The sequence below is a fragment of the Acartia tonsa genome, chromosome 9 (genome assembly GCF_053477335.1).
Source record: "Acartia tonsa isolate MP-2025a chromosome 9, ASM5347733v1, whole genome shotgun sequence".
Taxonomy (NCBI): domain Eukaryota; kingdom Metazoa; phylum Arthropoda; class Copepoda; order Calanoida; family Acartiidae; genus Acartia; species Acartia tonsa.
In genome coordinates this window covers 22,394,313-22,410,442 of record NC_137268.1, presented here as the reverse complement: position 1 = coordinate 22,410,442, position 16,130 = coordinate 22,394,313, and the positions used below count along the sequence as shown (strand labels likewise).

The 16,130-nt window shown below is 31.3% G+C and overlaps 1 protein-coding gene across 2 annotated transcripts in view; it reads right to left on the bottom strand.

The window, feature by feature from the left end:
* Nucleotides 1-560: 560 nt before the first annotated feature.
* LOC145328515 (uncharacterized) overlaps nt 561-16,130 on the bottom strand; it is a 36,194-nt gene continuing 20,624 nt past the window's right edge. Inside the window, exons 3-8 of one of the 2 annotated variants that reach the window (XM_080172224.1) lie at nt 10,649-10,710; nt 10,195-10,531; nt 5,009-5,071; nt 4,180-4,242; nt 1,975-2,005; nt 561-997 (exon numbers count right to left, since the gene is read on the bottom strand). In XM_080172224.1, the coding sequence (XP_080028350.1) occupies nt 923-997; nt 1,975-2,005; nt 4,180-4,242; nt 5,009-5,071; nt 10,195-10,531; nt 10,649-10,710 (631 nt within the window). In that variant the 3' untranslated portion in view covers nt 561-922. The remainder of the gene's footprint in view (nt 998-1,974; nt 2,006-4,179; nt 4,243-5,008; nt 5,072-10,194; nt 10,532-10,648; nt 10,711-16,130) is intronic. The other variant, XM_080172225.1, reaches the window with a different exon arrangement.

Genomic DNA, 16,130 nt, shown 5'->3' with positions numbered 1-16,130 from the left:
AAAAACTATGGGTTCCTTTATTTTTAGGTAGGTTTCAGACTTTTATTGCCCCAGTAGTGTTCGGGTAGTTTTATTTATTGCACATTGTTTCAGGGTAGTAGGGGGGCATTAAACAGTAAACTGGTATGAAATCTTGGGGACTTAATTAAATTGTACACACTACAGAGAGGGATAGTACATTGGGCTGTTTATAATAACGTATTCGTATCGTTGGCTAAACAATGCTTTGACGACTTTTACTGAAATTTGATTGGTTGGTTCATTTATTTAAGTGTCCAAACGATTCAACAACTAATTTTAATTTATAAAAGAGATAATTTGTGTAAAATTATTTAGGATGTACATTGTAAAACAGCCATTGTCTTATCCCTTAAGATCACTGAATACTATCAATGACCATACTACTTTTAACGTCATTGGTTACTTATTATTGAACTGAGAATCGAACACATCACCTCATCGACGGTTGTGAACCATGTTACAGTCGCGAGTAATATTCTTTTATTAAAGGGAAGGCCATTAGATATAAATAAAGTAAATTCGCTAAAGAGCAAATAAAATTGGCTTTCTATAACATTTATTGCAGGAATTATCTTATCATTATCATACAGTCTTTAAGACATCATATAATTAGCAGTACACGTTTATTAATTATTGATAGGTAAATATGCAACTTTTATCAGTTCAAGTCTATTTATATTATCATTCAATAATCATATTAATTATATTAATAAATTTTATTTTAATAAATTACATCGACAGCCTACTGAAAGAATTAGTTTATGGATTAGCTGCATAACTACACTAATTTTGTATTGGAATTTGGCGGGAAAAAATGTCAAAATCATCTGGTTTTTTGTAGCCATGTCCGCGCTGTGGTTTATTTTTTTGCGGGAAAATGTCGTCTTTGGTAATCAGCTGATTAACCAATCTTGTTAAGGAAGTCGGCTTGAGGGTTGGCCATGGGTCCACGGTTGTCATTTGTGAATGTTGGGTTCTATAAAAAAAAGTTATTTAGATGCACATATAACATTAACAATCATCCCCCAATTTATCAGTTACCTAATAAAGTTTTTTGTTCATATGTATAAGAGTAAAAATAATTTTCCTTCCATAAAGGTAAAGGTATTTTAATAAGAAGGTTTTGTTGATTTTTTTTTCATTTAAGTTTTGCAATTTTGCTTTTGAAATCAAGCAAATCGGTTTTCAAATCTTTTTTATTTGTATTCTAATGGTAATTGCATACATAAGATTTGTACTAAGATGGAAATCCAAGAATTAATTCTTTTTTTCTATTCAAGCACCAGGCATTAGTTTATTGGTATAGAAAATCTGAAGATATTGTTTTAATTAATTTGTATTTAAACGAATCAAATGCTTTGTTGATATCAAGTTGACATTAATGTGTTAATTTTATTTCATGTATTTTTGACTTATTATGGCATTTGATAGATATTTTTGATTTGCTCATTATATATTATTGCTATTAAAGGAGGTAGTAATTTTTTTATGAATATTAATATTTAACCATTGTCAAGTATAAAGAGTCACATATCGTGAGAAAGCCCAATCTTTCCCGCTTTTGTATAATTTTTGAGGAGTACGATTCCTGTGACGTCATAGAAAAAGGGAAGGGAGTAAGAAAATCTCTTTTAAAGAGATTTTCTTCCCCCCTTCCCTTTTTCTTTCCCGAAACGTATATGACGTAACTGGAATCGTACTCCTCAAAAGTAATACAAAAGCGGGAAAGATTGGGCTTTCTCACATCTCGTTCATAGATAGATTTGAAACACTATTCTTTAAAAAGGACTTTCTTAAAAATTACTAGCTGTGCTTATTTTACAAGTAGTAAAATTAGCATTTATTGCTTATTTCTGGAAATCAAAAAAGGGCATATGAAGCAGTCTTTATCTAGGAAAGGCGTCTTAGGAGGTTAGATTACTGAGCTATGCTTAGTGTTAAATTAATGTCTACCTTTGGTCCGACTCGTTCTTGCCATCTTCTCCTAAAGTAAAATAAAAATTTGTGAATTTATCATATCTTTCACTATAGCTTTTAATTGAAGGAAATGGGTTAAAATGAGCATTATACTAAGAATTAATTTAGGCTGTTTTTCATAAAGTACTGAGTCTAGTACATAAAACACAGCCTCTGCCACCGCACCCTTATTTGAAACAATTTGAAAGGGTGATTTTATCTTAGACTAGGTTAGGTTGGGTTATATTGGATGAAGGATTGCCCCGCAGGTTTAGACCCCACAGACATTAGGCATGAGGAAAACCAACCCACCCCCTAAGATTTAAATTTATTTAGAAAATAGAGGAGGTTTCTGTGCTCGCTAAGCATTTTTAGGGTAAGAACCAGATATTGTTTTCAATGAATATAATGGTTTTATTGTAGTAAAACAGCAACATATAAATTTTGCAGACTTACAAAAAATGCAAATAAAATCATTTCTTTCCTGTTTACATTTACATCTATAATACAAAGTAGCTTGATGTCTGTCTGTCTGTCCCTTAAGATCTCGGTAACCACTAAACCGATCGGATTCTACTCTTCAGGGAATATACCTACAGGTTCTGTGGTGGTTTTAAACTATTTTCTTGGGGGGGGGGGGCAACCACAACCCCCCCAAAAAACAAAAAAATCCCCTTCCATTTTTTTAAAATTTTGAAATTGATACTGGGGCAGATCCAATTTTTTTTCTTCCGAAAATTTTGAAATTGATACTGGGGCAGCTCCAATTTTTTCCCCCCGAAAATTTTGAAATTGATACTGGGGCAGCTCCAATTTTTTTTCCCGAAAACTTTAAAATTGATACTGGGGCAGCTCCAATTTTTTTTAATTACCTCTTGGGGCAAAGCCCCTAGAGGCTAGGGGCAAAGCCGGTAGTATTACATACAGCGGGAAGCCTTTCTATAACTACGTTATGTTTGTTAAAGTATGCTTAAATTTTATATGCTTTCTCTCAAACCTTTTTGTTGATCACAGAAACCCTAAATCAGAGAAAATATTTTTTTTTGGCTACGCTGGGGTTCAATCCTTCCGGTGCACTTTGGATGGAAAGATATTTGGTTCTTGATGCGCTACTTATGAAAAAAAAATATTCTCGTATAGAATATGAATATAAACGTATAAGATTACATATATTTTTTGTTGTGCAAAAAACTTTGTATGTTGTATATGCTAAAATTTTTTATAGTTTTCCCCGTTAAGGCTTAGTTGATATTTCAAACAAATGTTGATGGAGATTGCAATATAAATGTATTATGATTGATTAACTATAACCGTAATTACATTATGATTTTTGTAAGTAAAGACACACACATAAAATCTATTTCTCCACAATTATTAGATCTATTTTTGTAAGAAAAGACACAATAAAAGAATATATTGCTCCTGAATTATTAAATCCAACATTGTAAAGAAAGAAACATGAATAGAATCTAATAATATTTCTCTATAAGTATCAAATCCATAATGTAAGGAAAAACACATGAAAGAATATATTGCTCCAAATTATTAAATCCATTATTGTTATTAAAGACACATAAATAGAATATATTGCTTTATAAGTATTAAATCCTATACAAGTAAAGAATATATTGCTCCACAATTAATAAATCCATTATTATAATTCGAGACACATGAATAGAATGTTTTTATATCCATAATGTTGTGCATTGTATTCATGTTGGCTTGATACAAATTTATTTTTAGATTACAAACTTTTATAAACAATCTTATTGTCAAAGTTATTCTTAGACTATACATGTAAATTGTATAGTAACTAGTTGCTTCGTCCCTTGTCTCTAGGGGCAAATAAGTTAACATCAATACCAAGACATTTATAAAGCTTTACTGAAATGTGTAAATAATTTGGACTAGAATTTTTATAATTAATCATTTAATTTGATAAACATTGTTATAATAACCCACCTTATAAAAATATAAAAAAACAATCAAATCAACCTTCACCCTTAGCAGTCATGCCCCCTGCCGGAACTTGATACGTCAGAAAAGCGGGTTGAGGGGGGGGGGGGCATTGAATTAGAGCTAGACAGCTAAAAATGTTGTGCATGTCCAAGTTATTTTTTGCTCCCTTCGCCCTTTTTTTAATATCCTTTGTTTTAAGGTCCTTTTTACTTGACAGGACAGCTTTTTGTTGATAAAAATTACCTTAAAACGTCGAGACTGTTTGTTATACTCAAACCAATTCCGGAATTTCCTCGTTGTGCCGTTCTAAAATTTATAGATAAAATTATTTTTCATAAACAAGAATAAAACATAGCCTAATTTCTGGCTTATTTGCCACTAGGCTCCAATAATTTTGCTTTTCCCCCATTTCCTCAAATTATGATGGGATGAGCTTCTATTACAGTAATTTATTTAAAGTCTTTTTGATAATTTTGTACTTGAAATTGTACTTTTAAGATCTTTAATTATTTAATTTTTTTGAAAAAATAATTAAGTTAATTAAAACTTTAAGGAAAGTTTGTTGTTTATAAAGTTAAACAAAAGAACCAGCAGATTTTTTATAAACAATAATTGTTGTCATACTTTATATACTTTACTTAATCTCCCCCCAAAGGGCTCGGCAGCCGCGTGGCTTGGAAGAGTCAAACCCTAGCCAAAGCTTCATTTAAACCACTTTTCAGTGGAGCAACTATCAAAAAGACTGACAGAATTAATTCCAAGTTAAATAGAGGATGCTCTTTAGAAAGGGCTATCTTAACAAAAAAATCGGCATTTCATCTTAAATAGCAGCCTATTAAATCACATCTCCTCCATAGCGTTACAGATGGAAGGACATACCAAGTGATATAGAGAGTAGCTTCGCGTGATAGCGGAAAGTTTCGTGTGTGACGTTATAAAAATACGTCTAAACCCATCTCTTTTTATGGGGTTTCCTTTACCACTTCTTCTCTTCTCCTTGCTTTTTAGACGTATTTTTATGACGTCACATATGACACTTTCAGCTGTACCTAAATTCGCTACTAAAACTAACCTTCTAAATTTAGGATAATAATATTGCCTGTTAATTCTGATTGGTAGATATAATCTTCTCTGCCTAGTATTCAATACAATCAACTTAGAGAAACTTTTAAGTCCGCAGCTACTTTACAATTAAGTACGTCCGTCAATCCGTCAATGGAATGAGAGCAAAACAATTACAATGTGTGTATCTTTTCTTCTAAATTGCGATTAAAAATCTAAATTCACGAAACCTTTCTAAAGGGTTCAGATTTTTAATTAGAATTTTTAATTTAAATCTTAATTTTTTACTGCAGTTACTCAACAATCAATTATGTCCGTCAATCCGTCAATGGAATGAAAGCAAAACAATTACAATGTGTGTATCTTTTCTTCTAAATTGCGATTAAAAATCTAAATTCACGAAACCTTCCTAAAAGGTTCAGATTTTTAATTAGAATTTTTAATCTTTATCTTAATTTTTTTTATTTTTCATTGAGAATTGTCTGTAACATGGTACATAATTTTTCAATATGGCTCAGAACCGGTTTTAATCCAGCAAATATTCGAAGCCATACTGGTAATACTATTATCCTAACAACAACAAAAAATTTAATGAAAAAACTTGAATTGAAGTATTAATTGTCCTTAGTAAGATTTGGTACTTTAAGTTTTTCAAAGACCTTTGTCTTGATTGTTTGAATATCATTACTTGGAAATTTTACCAGATTTTCACGTTTTTCTAATAAAGTGATACTCGCAGCTGGCTAAAATGACAATACCCCCCATCCAACGACATTAACCAGCCCCCTCCCCTCCTATTGGATGAACGAACTGACCAATAAACGAGGACACTTGTAACAACCTAGATTGAAGACAAATTTTCCCCTGTCAGTATATCCTCGTATTCTATATCCATTATTGTTTGTAACTTAGTAACATCTGCTTTTTTACAAGATTTATTCTGATTACAATTAAATCACGGACAAACGGCCAAGAAAATACAAAAAAATATTTTTTTATATTCTGTTTCTAGTTGAATGATTTAATAGTTATTTCTTTCATCGTATTAAAAACCGCTTCGGCACCTCGGGGCTAAAAAAATGGTTTTAATCTTATGATTGTACATTTCTATATCCGCGGAAAGCGGTTTTTAATACGATGCTAGACATAGTTTTTTCGTATTGATGAGAACCGGTTCCTGTCCACCGGATTCGAATGAATACGAGAAAAAAAACTTTAGAAAACGCATATACTATTTTTGGCCGATCTATTCCCTTCTAATGTGACGTCAATTGGGATAGTTCGGCCAAACGTTGGACCATTTGTCCACTTTTTCAGAAATACTTTAAGTTACAACGTATTTAATGCTTGAGGTTAGACGAAATAACAAATTGACATCTGTATATAAAGAATAAATCTATGAAATCTAACTGTCCCTAAATTGTGAAAATGAAAATAAATGTTAATTTTATCTCTAAGTTGCATGTTTACAAATAATAAGTATTGTAATTGTCCTAATATGTGACGTCACTTTTTTTTATATTAGTAGCATAGCTACTCCTTATTATAAAGTTGTATCATTTGTTATATTGTTTGTCTGTAGCGTAAGATTTCGATAACTACTGAACCGATTAATTTCTCCATTTTAGGGGAGCTTCTATCCCTGGATGGTTTTAGGCTATTTTTCTGTCTTTTCCTAACCTTTTAAATTCAAAGCTCCTAGATAATAGGGGCGTAGCCGGTAAACTATAATACAAAGTAGAATTATGTCTGTCCGTCTGTCTGTCCGTCCGTCTGTCTGTCTGATCTCGGTAACCACTGAACTAATCGGATTCTACACTTCAGGGAACATACCTACTGGTCCTGTGGTGGTTTTAGGCTATTTTTGGGGGGTGGGACACCCCCAACCACCCAAAAGCAAAAAATCCCCCACAATTAATTTTTTAAAGAATTTGCTGAAGATTTTCTTGGTCCTTTTACGAACTTTGCCTTCATTTTTTTAGATCACCTCTTGTGGCAAATTCCCTAGAGGCTAGTATTACTATAAGTATGCCAATAGACTCAACGGGAGGGCAGGAAAGATAATAAAATAGCCTTATATCATCCATAAAACAATTATATTGTCCTTTCATAAGGTAATATAATATTTTCGCATCGTGGAAAGAAAACGAATTAGCGGGTTTTGTCTTATTTTCCAAGTAGCTTTTGATAGGTTATTTTAGGTTAGGTATTGTTACTGATTGCTACGCAGGTTTAGGAATTTGTCCCGCAGTGTTAGAGCCTCCAGCAGGGCCAAGAAATAGGAGAAAAGCTCTGTGAAATTACGACAAAACCCGCTATTTCGTTTTCTTTCCATGATCCAAAGTGGTCTTAAAAAGGTAAAACTAATTCAGACCAGCATTTTCCGAAATCTTTTGCTTCAGACAAAAACCTTACTACTTTATATTATTCGAAGTGTATCATCTGCCATTGCAGTATTTAGTTAATTAACCCCAGGGACATAAAGGGATAAGACAATGGCAATGGCCCATAAATTGATATACATCCCCAATGATGAAACACAAAATTACCCCTTCTTTAGATTACAATTATTGGTTGAAACTTTTGGACACTCAACTAAATAAACCAAATAATCAAAATTTAATAAAAGTCCTCAAGGTTGTTGCGCCAACGAATAAAAAAACGCTTTTATAAGACTTTGGGATCTAGTGTAATAAACAGTCCAATGTCCACTCCCTCCCTGTAATAAACCACAGCTGGGCCCTAGAATAAAATGAATGAAAATGTCTACCAGAAAAAAAGTGATTACTCTAACCAAAACAAAACTAAGTTTTTTGCTGATCATTTTAAAAACTTTAAAAATCAATTAATCAATTTCTTTGAAAAGAAAGATAAATTAAATCAATTGAAATTTAACAAAGACAATTATGCCCATTAGTAATAAAGCTATATCATATTTTTAAAAAAGTATTTCTATCCTGTGAAAACAGAAAATCAAAAAAAAATAGCTTTAGCTTGTGGATGCGCCTATTGGGGTACTTCAGGGGAAAAGTCAATCCTTCACTTTCGATTTAAGCTCTAAAAAGATAGAGTAAAGAAAATTGAGGGGGGGGGGTTCTTTTGGGTGATTTCTCTTGGAGAAGTGGAGGTTTTGCTCTCAAAATAGTTATAAACCTTCCTTGGACCTAAAAGAAACCTATCGGCGGTGAGGCTAGTGAGACACACACACAAACACACAGACAAATAGATATCCTGTTACTTTTATGTAAGGATAATAAAAAATTAAACGTAGGTTAGACATACATACTCAAATTAAAGAACAACTGTGCTAATTAAAATTATATTCATGTCGAAATAAGAAATGTTCTCAAGAAATTAATCAATAAGTTTTAGTTTTTTGCTTGTTTAAGAGGACTTTGGAGATAGGAAAATGAACGATATATTGGTGTACATCCTCTCCAATGATGAAAAACAAAATTATCACTTCTGTAGATTGAAATTATTTGAACACTGCAAGTTTATACCAACCAATCAAAGTCACCAAAAGTTTTTAACCAACAAATGAGAAATTGTGTTATAAGACTAAATTATGGGAGCACAGAAAAATGTTTAGCCCAATGTCCCCTCCCTCCATGTGGTTATTCAGACTGCCATGCCTACCAGTGATATAAAGGGATAAGACAATGGACGTTAAATTGATGTACATCCTCAATGATTTAACACAAAATTATCCCATTAGTAGATTATAGTTAGTGGTTAAACCGTTTGGACACTTCACTTAATGTACCAACCAAATCAAATTCAATTAAAGTCCCCAAAGTTGTTAAGCCAGCCAACGATAAGAAAACGTTATTTTAAATCTTTGAGGTATAGTGTAATAAATAGCCCAATGCATGCCTGTATAGGTTGGGCCGGATACTTTTTTGGCCGGATACCGGATACCAGATATCCGGCTATTTATAATGCCGGATATCCAGTTCCGGCCAACGTTCGATATCCGGCAATTTACCGGATATCCGGCGTCAAAAATCAGCCGGATATCATGTAACAGGATAGTTTTAATATCCGGTATCCGGCCAGATATTGAAAATGACCGGATATCCAGCCAGATAACCGGCCAGACCGGATATCCGGCCCAACCCTACTGTATGTAAATGACCATTGACAATTATGATTATCTAATTTTCCTAATTCCTTTTCATGTTTAATGAAGTACAATATTAATATTTCTAATACCAGAGACATGGGAGAAGTTAAGTATCCCAAAAATGTAGCATTTATATTATTGAAAAAGATAGATTTGTAAAAATCTGCTGCTAATCTATAGCAAGGCTAAAAGCATTATTATATTAACAGTGAACCTACTCTATAATTCTCTTTGTATGACTGTCCATCAGTCCGTCCCGAAGGCTATTGGTGAAATATATTTTTTTCAGCTACTATTTAAGATAGACTGCTGATATTTTATTTGAAGATTTCAAGTACATTTGCGCATCTAGTCTATAATAGTGTTGTCCTTCTGTCTGTAATTCAGGAAGAAATCCCTTGCAAAAGAGGCATACAGTACTTGGCATGAGGTACTGTAGAAAATGCTAAAAAAGATATATGTATTGTGTTTTATGTATGAATGTTTCGTGATTTAATATAATGTCTCTTTGATTTTCTTTCTCAAGGCCACTGAGCATCTGCTGTATCGCTCTCTTGATCAGTTTGTCCAACAACGATATTTTTCAGCTCACTGTTTAAGAATGTTTTCATCCCTGTTTTTATTAGATTTCCAAAATTTTAAAATGTAAATTCCTTAACATTAAAGTTAACAAAAAAAGGGCATAACTACAAATTAAAGAAATATTTATTTTCTGACATTAATTTTATTGCTGTGCTTCTTGCATCCATAACCTATTCGTTAATTCCTAAAATTAATATTGTTCATTATTGTCATTATTCTTGCAATTAATTAGAGCTTTTCTCAGGGATCTTAAGGGATAAGACAATTACATATAATTGATGAGAAATTTCTGTAATTCTGCGCTTCTTTTAAAAAAATATAAATATCATGTCAACCAATTTGAAAACGTGTCTAAAAAAACTTTGGCTACTTGTGTATTTTGAGTCCATCCTCCCCCCCTCTTCCCTGGCTTTAAAACACAGTTTTGGTATAATTTTTAAATTTTTTTTTTGTCAAAATTGCAGTTGAGCTATAAAAAGTTGATTTGCCTTGTAAAAGAAAGTGCGCCTGACGGCATAGCTGAATCGGACCGTGACGTCATCAAATCTGCCTGAACAGCTGATCTATCACGTGATGCCACAGGACCTCTCACAGCAGCCGACCCATCGCGTGACGTCACAGTTACAGCTGATCCAGTTCGTGACGTCATAGATGTCTCATAGTCTCTAAAGTCGTCTTCATACTGTGGCGGGGATTTGTAATAATTGTGGTGTTGCTGTTGTTGATGACTGCGTGGCGGCAGGCCTTGTTGTAATAATTTGTACGGGTTGTACCTTTCGTATTCATAATCGCTCTCCTCAGGCAAAGATAATGAGTTCTGAGAATCTAAACAATAACAATTATTATTATTTTTTATTTATTAGCATAATGTTTTTGTCACAGGAATGCCATTATACAAATTAATATCGCAATCTTTTCCACCAATCAAAAGGAATAAATTACCTGTGTTGTGATTATTATTGATTTGTTCAAGTTGATATATATATCCGGGAATTGAGTTTTCTCTAAACATAAAATAATCTTCCCTAGTAATCTCAAAACGTGTAAGTAAGCAATTAACATTTTTTTTGGCTTACTTAAATGTGCCATTGTGCTATTTTTGTGGTAAATTACTGATAAGCCATAAAGAATACTAATTGCTTACTTATATCAGCATTCTACAACAATTTGGTCTTACTTGTGAGATAAAAGAGGGTGGAGTAAATAAATAATCAGTCATTTACAGTAAAAGTGGCTTATATAAGTTGAATTGAAGAAAAAGAAGGAGGAGTAATAATTAATCCCTTCCTTCCTGTAAGCAGTTTATGAAAAAAAGAGAAGATTTGGCTGATATAAGCCAAATAAGCTACAAATGTGATTGATTGCTTATAAGTAATTTATCCAAAAATTGCATGATTTGGTATATAAGCCAAATAAGCATTTATTGTGATTGATTGCTTGTAAGGAATTTATCAACAAATTGGATGATTTGGTATATAAGCCAAATAAGCATTTATTGTGATTGATTGCTTATAAGTAATCTATCAAAAAATTGTATGATTTGGTATATAAGCCAAATAAGCAATAAATGTGATTGATTGCTTATAAGTAATCTATCAAAAAATTGCATGATTTGGTATATAAGCCAAATAAGCATTTATTGTGATTGATTGCTTATAAGTAATCTATCAAAAAATTGCATGATTTGATATATAAGCCAAATAAGCATTTATTGTGATTGATTACTTATAAGTAATCTATCAAAAAATTGCATGATTTGGTATATAAGCCAAATAAGCATTTATTGTGATTGATTACTTATAAGTAATTTGCATTTTCATTGATTGCTTTTAAGTAATATATCAAAAAATTGTATGATTTGGTATATAAGCCAAATAAGCATTTATTGTGATTGATTGCTTGTAAGTGATTTATGAAAAAATAGCATGATTTGGTATATAAGCCAAATAAGCAATCATTTTCATTGATTGCTTATAAGTAATTTATGAAAAAATAGCATGATTTGGTATATAAGCCAAATAAGCAATCATTTTCATTGATTGCTTATAAGTAATTTATGAAAAAATAGCATGTTTTGGTATAAGTCAAATAAGCAATCATTTTCATTGATTGCTTGTAAGTAATCTATCAAAAAATTGCATGATTTGGTATTTAAGCCAAATAAACATTTATTGTGATTGATTACTTATAAGTAATTTATCAAAAAATTGCATGATTTGGTATATAAGCCAAATAAGCAATCATTTTCATTGATTGCTTGTAAGTAATTTATAAAAAAAATTGTATGATTTAGTATATAAGCCAAATAAGCATTTATTGTGATTGATTGCTTATAAGATATTTATAAAGAAATTGGATGATTTGGTATATAAGCCAAATAAGAAATAAATGTAATAAATTACTTATAAGTAATTAATCAAATAAATGCTTATTAAGCTTATATACCAAATCTTGCATTTTTAAAATGAATAACCTATAAGCATTCAATCACATTTATTGCTTATTTGGCTTATATAACAAATAATGCATTTTTTTAACAAACTACTAATCAATGAAAATTATTTCTTATTTGGCTTATGTATCAAATCTTGCTATTTTTTGATAAATTTCTTTTAAGCAATCAACTACAATAAATACTTATTTGGTTATGTATCAAATCATCCAATTTTTTGATAAATTACTTATAAGTAATCAATGAAAATTATTGCTTATTTGGCTTATGTACCAAATCATGCTATTTTTTCATATATCACTTACAAGCAATCAATCACAATAAATGCTTATTTGGCTTATATACCAAATCATGCAATTTTTTGATAAATTACTTACAAGCAATCAATCACACTTATTGCTTATTTGGCTTATATACCAAATCATGCAATTTTGTTATAAATTACTTATAAGTAATCAATCACATTTATTGCTTATTTGGCTTATATACCAAATCATGCATTTTTTTGATAAATATCTTATAAGCTATCAATCACAATAAATGCTTATTTGGCTTATATACCAAATCATGCAATTTCTTGATAAATTACTTACAAGCAATCAATCACATTTATTGCTTATTTGGCTTATATATCAAATCATGCAATATTTCAACAAACTACTTATAAGTAATCAATGAAAATTATTTATTATTTGGCTTATATACCAAATCATGCATTTTTTTGATAAATTACTTATAAGCAATCAATCACATTTATTGCTTATTTTGCTTATATACCAAATCATCCAATATATTGATAAATTACTTATAAGCAATCAATCACATTTATTGCTTATTTGGCTTATATACCAAATCATGCTATTTTTTCATAGATCACTTACAAGCAATCAATCACAATAAATGCTTATTTGGCTTATATACCAAATCATGCTATTTTTTGATAAACTACTTGTAAGTAATTAATGAAAATTATGGCTCATTTGGCTTATATACCAAATCAAGCAATTTTTTGATTAATAACTTATAAGCAATCAATCACATTTATTGCTTATTTGGCTTTTATCAGCCAAATCATTTCTTTTTTTCATAAACTGCTTACAGGAAGGAAAGAATTGACACCTTTATTTTATATAAATATGTACTACTTGACGATAATTTAGTATTTTGGAAACATAAAATTATAAATTAGAAATATTAATTTTTGGTGGATTTATGCCATTTTTAAAAAGGGTAGTGAAAAACTTCTTGTCAGTTTTCATGATTTTCCAGATTTTTTTACCCACTTTTTTTAAAGCAATAAAAAATACATTTATGTTCATCTTATAAAGATATTTTTTGGTTAAGGTACTTTTCAGATACTTGTACAAATGTCTAATTAAAGAAAAATTTTCACAAATATTTTTTTGGGGGTGTAAATTGACATTTTGTGAGAAAATTTCAACAAAAATATAAAGATTTTTAACCCCAAAAAATCAGTTTTCTCCATTTAATCAAAAACGGCCAGTAGGGCGCGGTTTTTGCAATAATAATATTAATATGCAACATGTATTGTGTATAAAACAGTTTTCACTATGTGCGCCCACCCGGCTGTTTTTGAGTAATTAAGCATTTTATTTTGCATGACTTGAACAAATTATCCCCGTTAGAGGGGGAAGGAGTCATTTTAGAGCCCAAAGCCATCTCTGCAATATTTTTGAGGCGGATCTTTCTTTATTTCTGCATTAGTTGCCTCTGGTTTTGCCATTATTTGCCGCCAATAGCATGATTTTTAACTATTTTTGCCGTTCCTATGGTCTTAATGGACATTTAAGGAATAAAGAAGTCATTAGATAAACATGACCTATAAATCTTTTATTTTAGCAATTAAATTTGCTAAATTTCATGTTTTCAAAAAATTTGTTTATTTTTAACTGATTTTGTTCCAGCAGAAATTCAATTTGGGGGATTTTTTATAATACTTGCAAAACCTAATATATGCGTGAGAGAGAGAGAGCAATATATGTTTTCTGAGAGAAAATAATATAAGTAACTTATACAAACTTTAAATGAACATAATTACACTTAGAAATAAGGTATTAGTACAAAATCAATAGTGTTTTGAAAATTATGTTATTGTTGTTTATATCTGTAAAAAAAAATATTTGAAAACATGCCTTACAAGTCTCCTATTTTACTTATTCTGGACCTACCTAGAAATGCCGGGACTCAAACTGGGTGCACCTGGCGCTATATTCTTGTTCACAAACATTGTTTGCATTGAAGAAATATTTACATAGACGTTGATTTTGTTAAAATATTCCTATCCTAACTTAAGTTATGAAGGTTTATAGATTTTCTAAAAATAGGGTAGCTTCGCTCCCCCAAAACAGCCAGACGTACTTACCAAATGCAAATTAGAAGTTAACAGGAGCAAAATTTAAGTTATTTCCGAGTTAAAGCAAAAGAAATTACATCATTACTTCAAAAACAAGCCTATTTATTGAAGTTTACTTTTGTCTACTCTTAATGTCCAAGTATTTGTCATTTGATCCCACTGTGAACTTTCATTGATTGCTTATAAGTAATTTATCAAAAATAGCATGATTTGGTATATAAGCCAAATAAGCAAAATCTTTCATTGATTCCTTATATGTTATCTGTTGCATATTCAAAGGTTTAATGTGATAATAAATGTAGGATGGCTAAATCCCAAATCACTTAACCCTTAACAGTCGGGCCCCTTGCCGCACCTTAATCAGTCGGGGGGGGGGCGTTCAACGCCCCCCCTCATTATCTCAGTTCCTATTAGAGCTAGAGGGCTAAAATTTTTTGTGCAAGTCCCCTGTGTTATGGTGAATTTCCGACCTTAATTAAGTCAAGGTCAATTTCCGCTTCCTTCACCCTTTTATTTAACAGCCTTTGTTTTTAGGTCCTTTTTTACTTAAAAATTTCAAACGGCTGTAATTTTTTTATTTTTAAAGCTAGAAGAAAATTTTTTTTTTGCAGAAAATGTTTATTTTATTTAAATTTTATATTTGAAATATCAAAACATAAGTTTCAGTGGCCACAGCTGTACTTGGCAGCTGCCAGCCGCCGCAGTCGGCGGTCGGCGGGAAAACGGCGGCGGATCTTTATGAAATTTTAATACATTATGTAGACATGTAAGAAAAGCTTAAGTTTAAAATTTGAAGTCTCTAAGTCAAAAATTGCGGCCACAGGAGCATTTTTAAGATTTCTGGAGACCTGGAGGATCAGGACCTGCAGGATCACACCTGGAACCTGAAATTGACTTGAACACCTGTTTTTAATATGAGGATGTACTACTAGAGGATATTTTAGTATTTTGGTAAGATAAAATGCTTTGTTTAAATCAAAAACAAATTTTTGTTCTTTACCTAGATGACCCTGCCAGGTTTGCTGGCATTTTGTGCCCGCCAGGATGGAGATATTCAAAAAATTCCAACTCTCAGTTATGTGTCATACCCATACTTAAAAAGTCAAGCAGTTTGGGCTCTTTATCTTTCACACACAGAAAATGAGATAGAAAAAATCGGATGGGGGGGCGTTCAACGCCCCCCCCCCCCCCCCCGACCGTTAAGGGTTAATTTGAGGAGTAGGAATAAAATGTAGACACAATCATACCACAATAAAAATTAAATTGAGAGTAATCAATTTGCCAGGTATTTTTACAATATTTCATTAATACAACTTTGAATATTGGAATTTAGCTGAAGATTAAGGTTGTTTAGGGACATTATGATGTCTAAAATCTAATTATTATGGGATTGATTATCTAGTAGTAGTAAATCTTTTTTTGTATCAAGTTTGTATTATTCAATTATCGCACTGATTACAACAGATTTCTGCAAATATAAATGTTCAATTGTAAGATTAAAGGCATGGGCTAAATCTTAATTATAGCAAACCTGGATATTAAACAATGCCTTACATAATTATTCAGGATGGCTGAGAGCTGGTTCCAATCAACAGGAT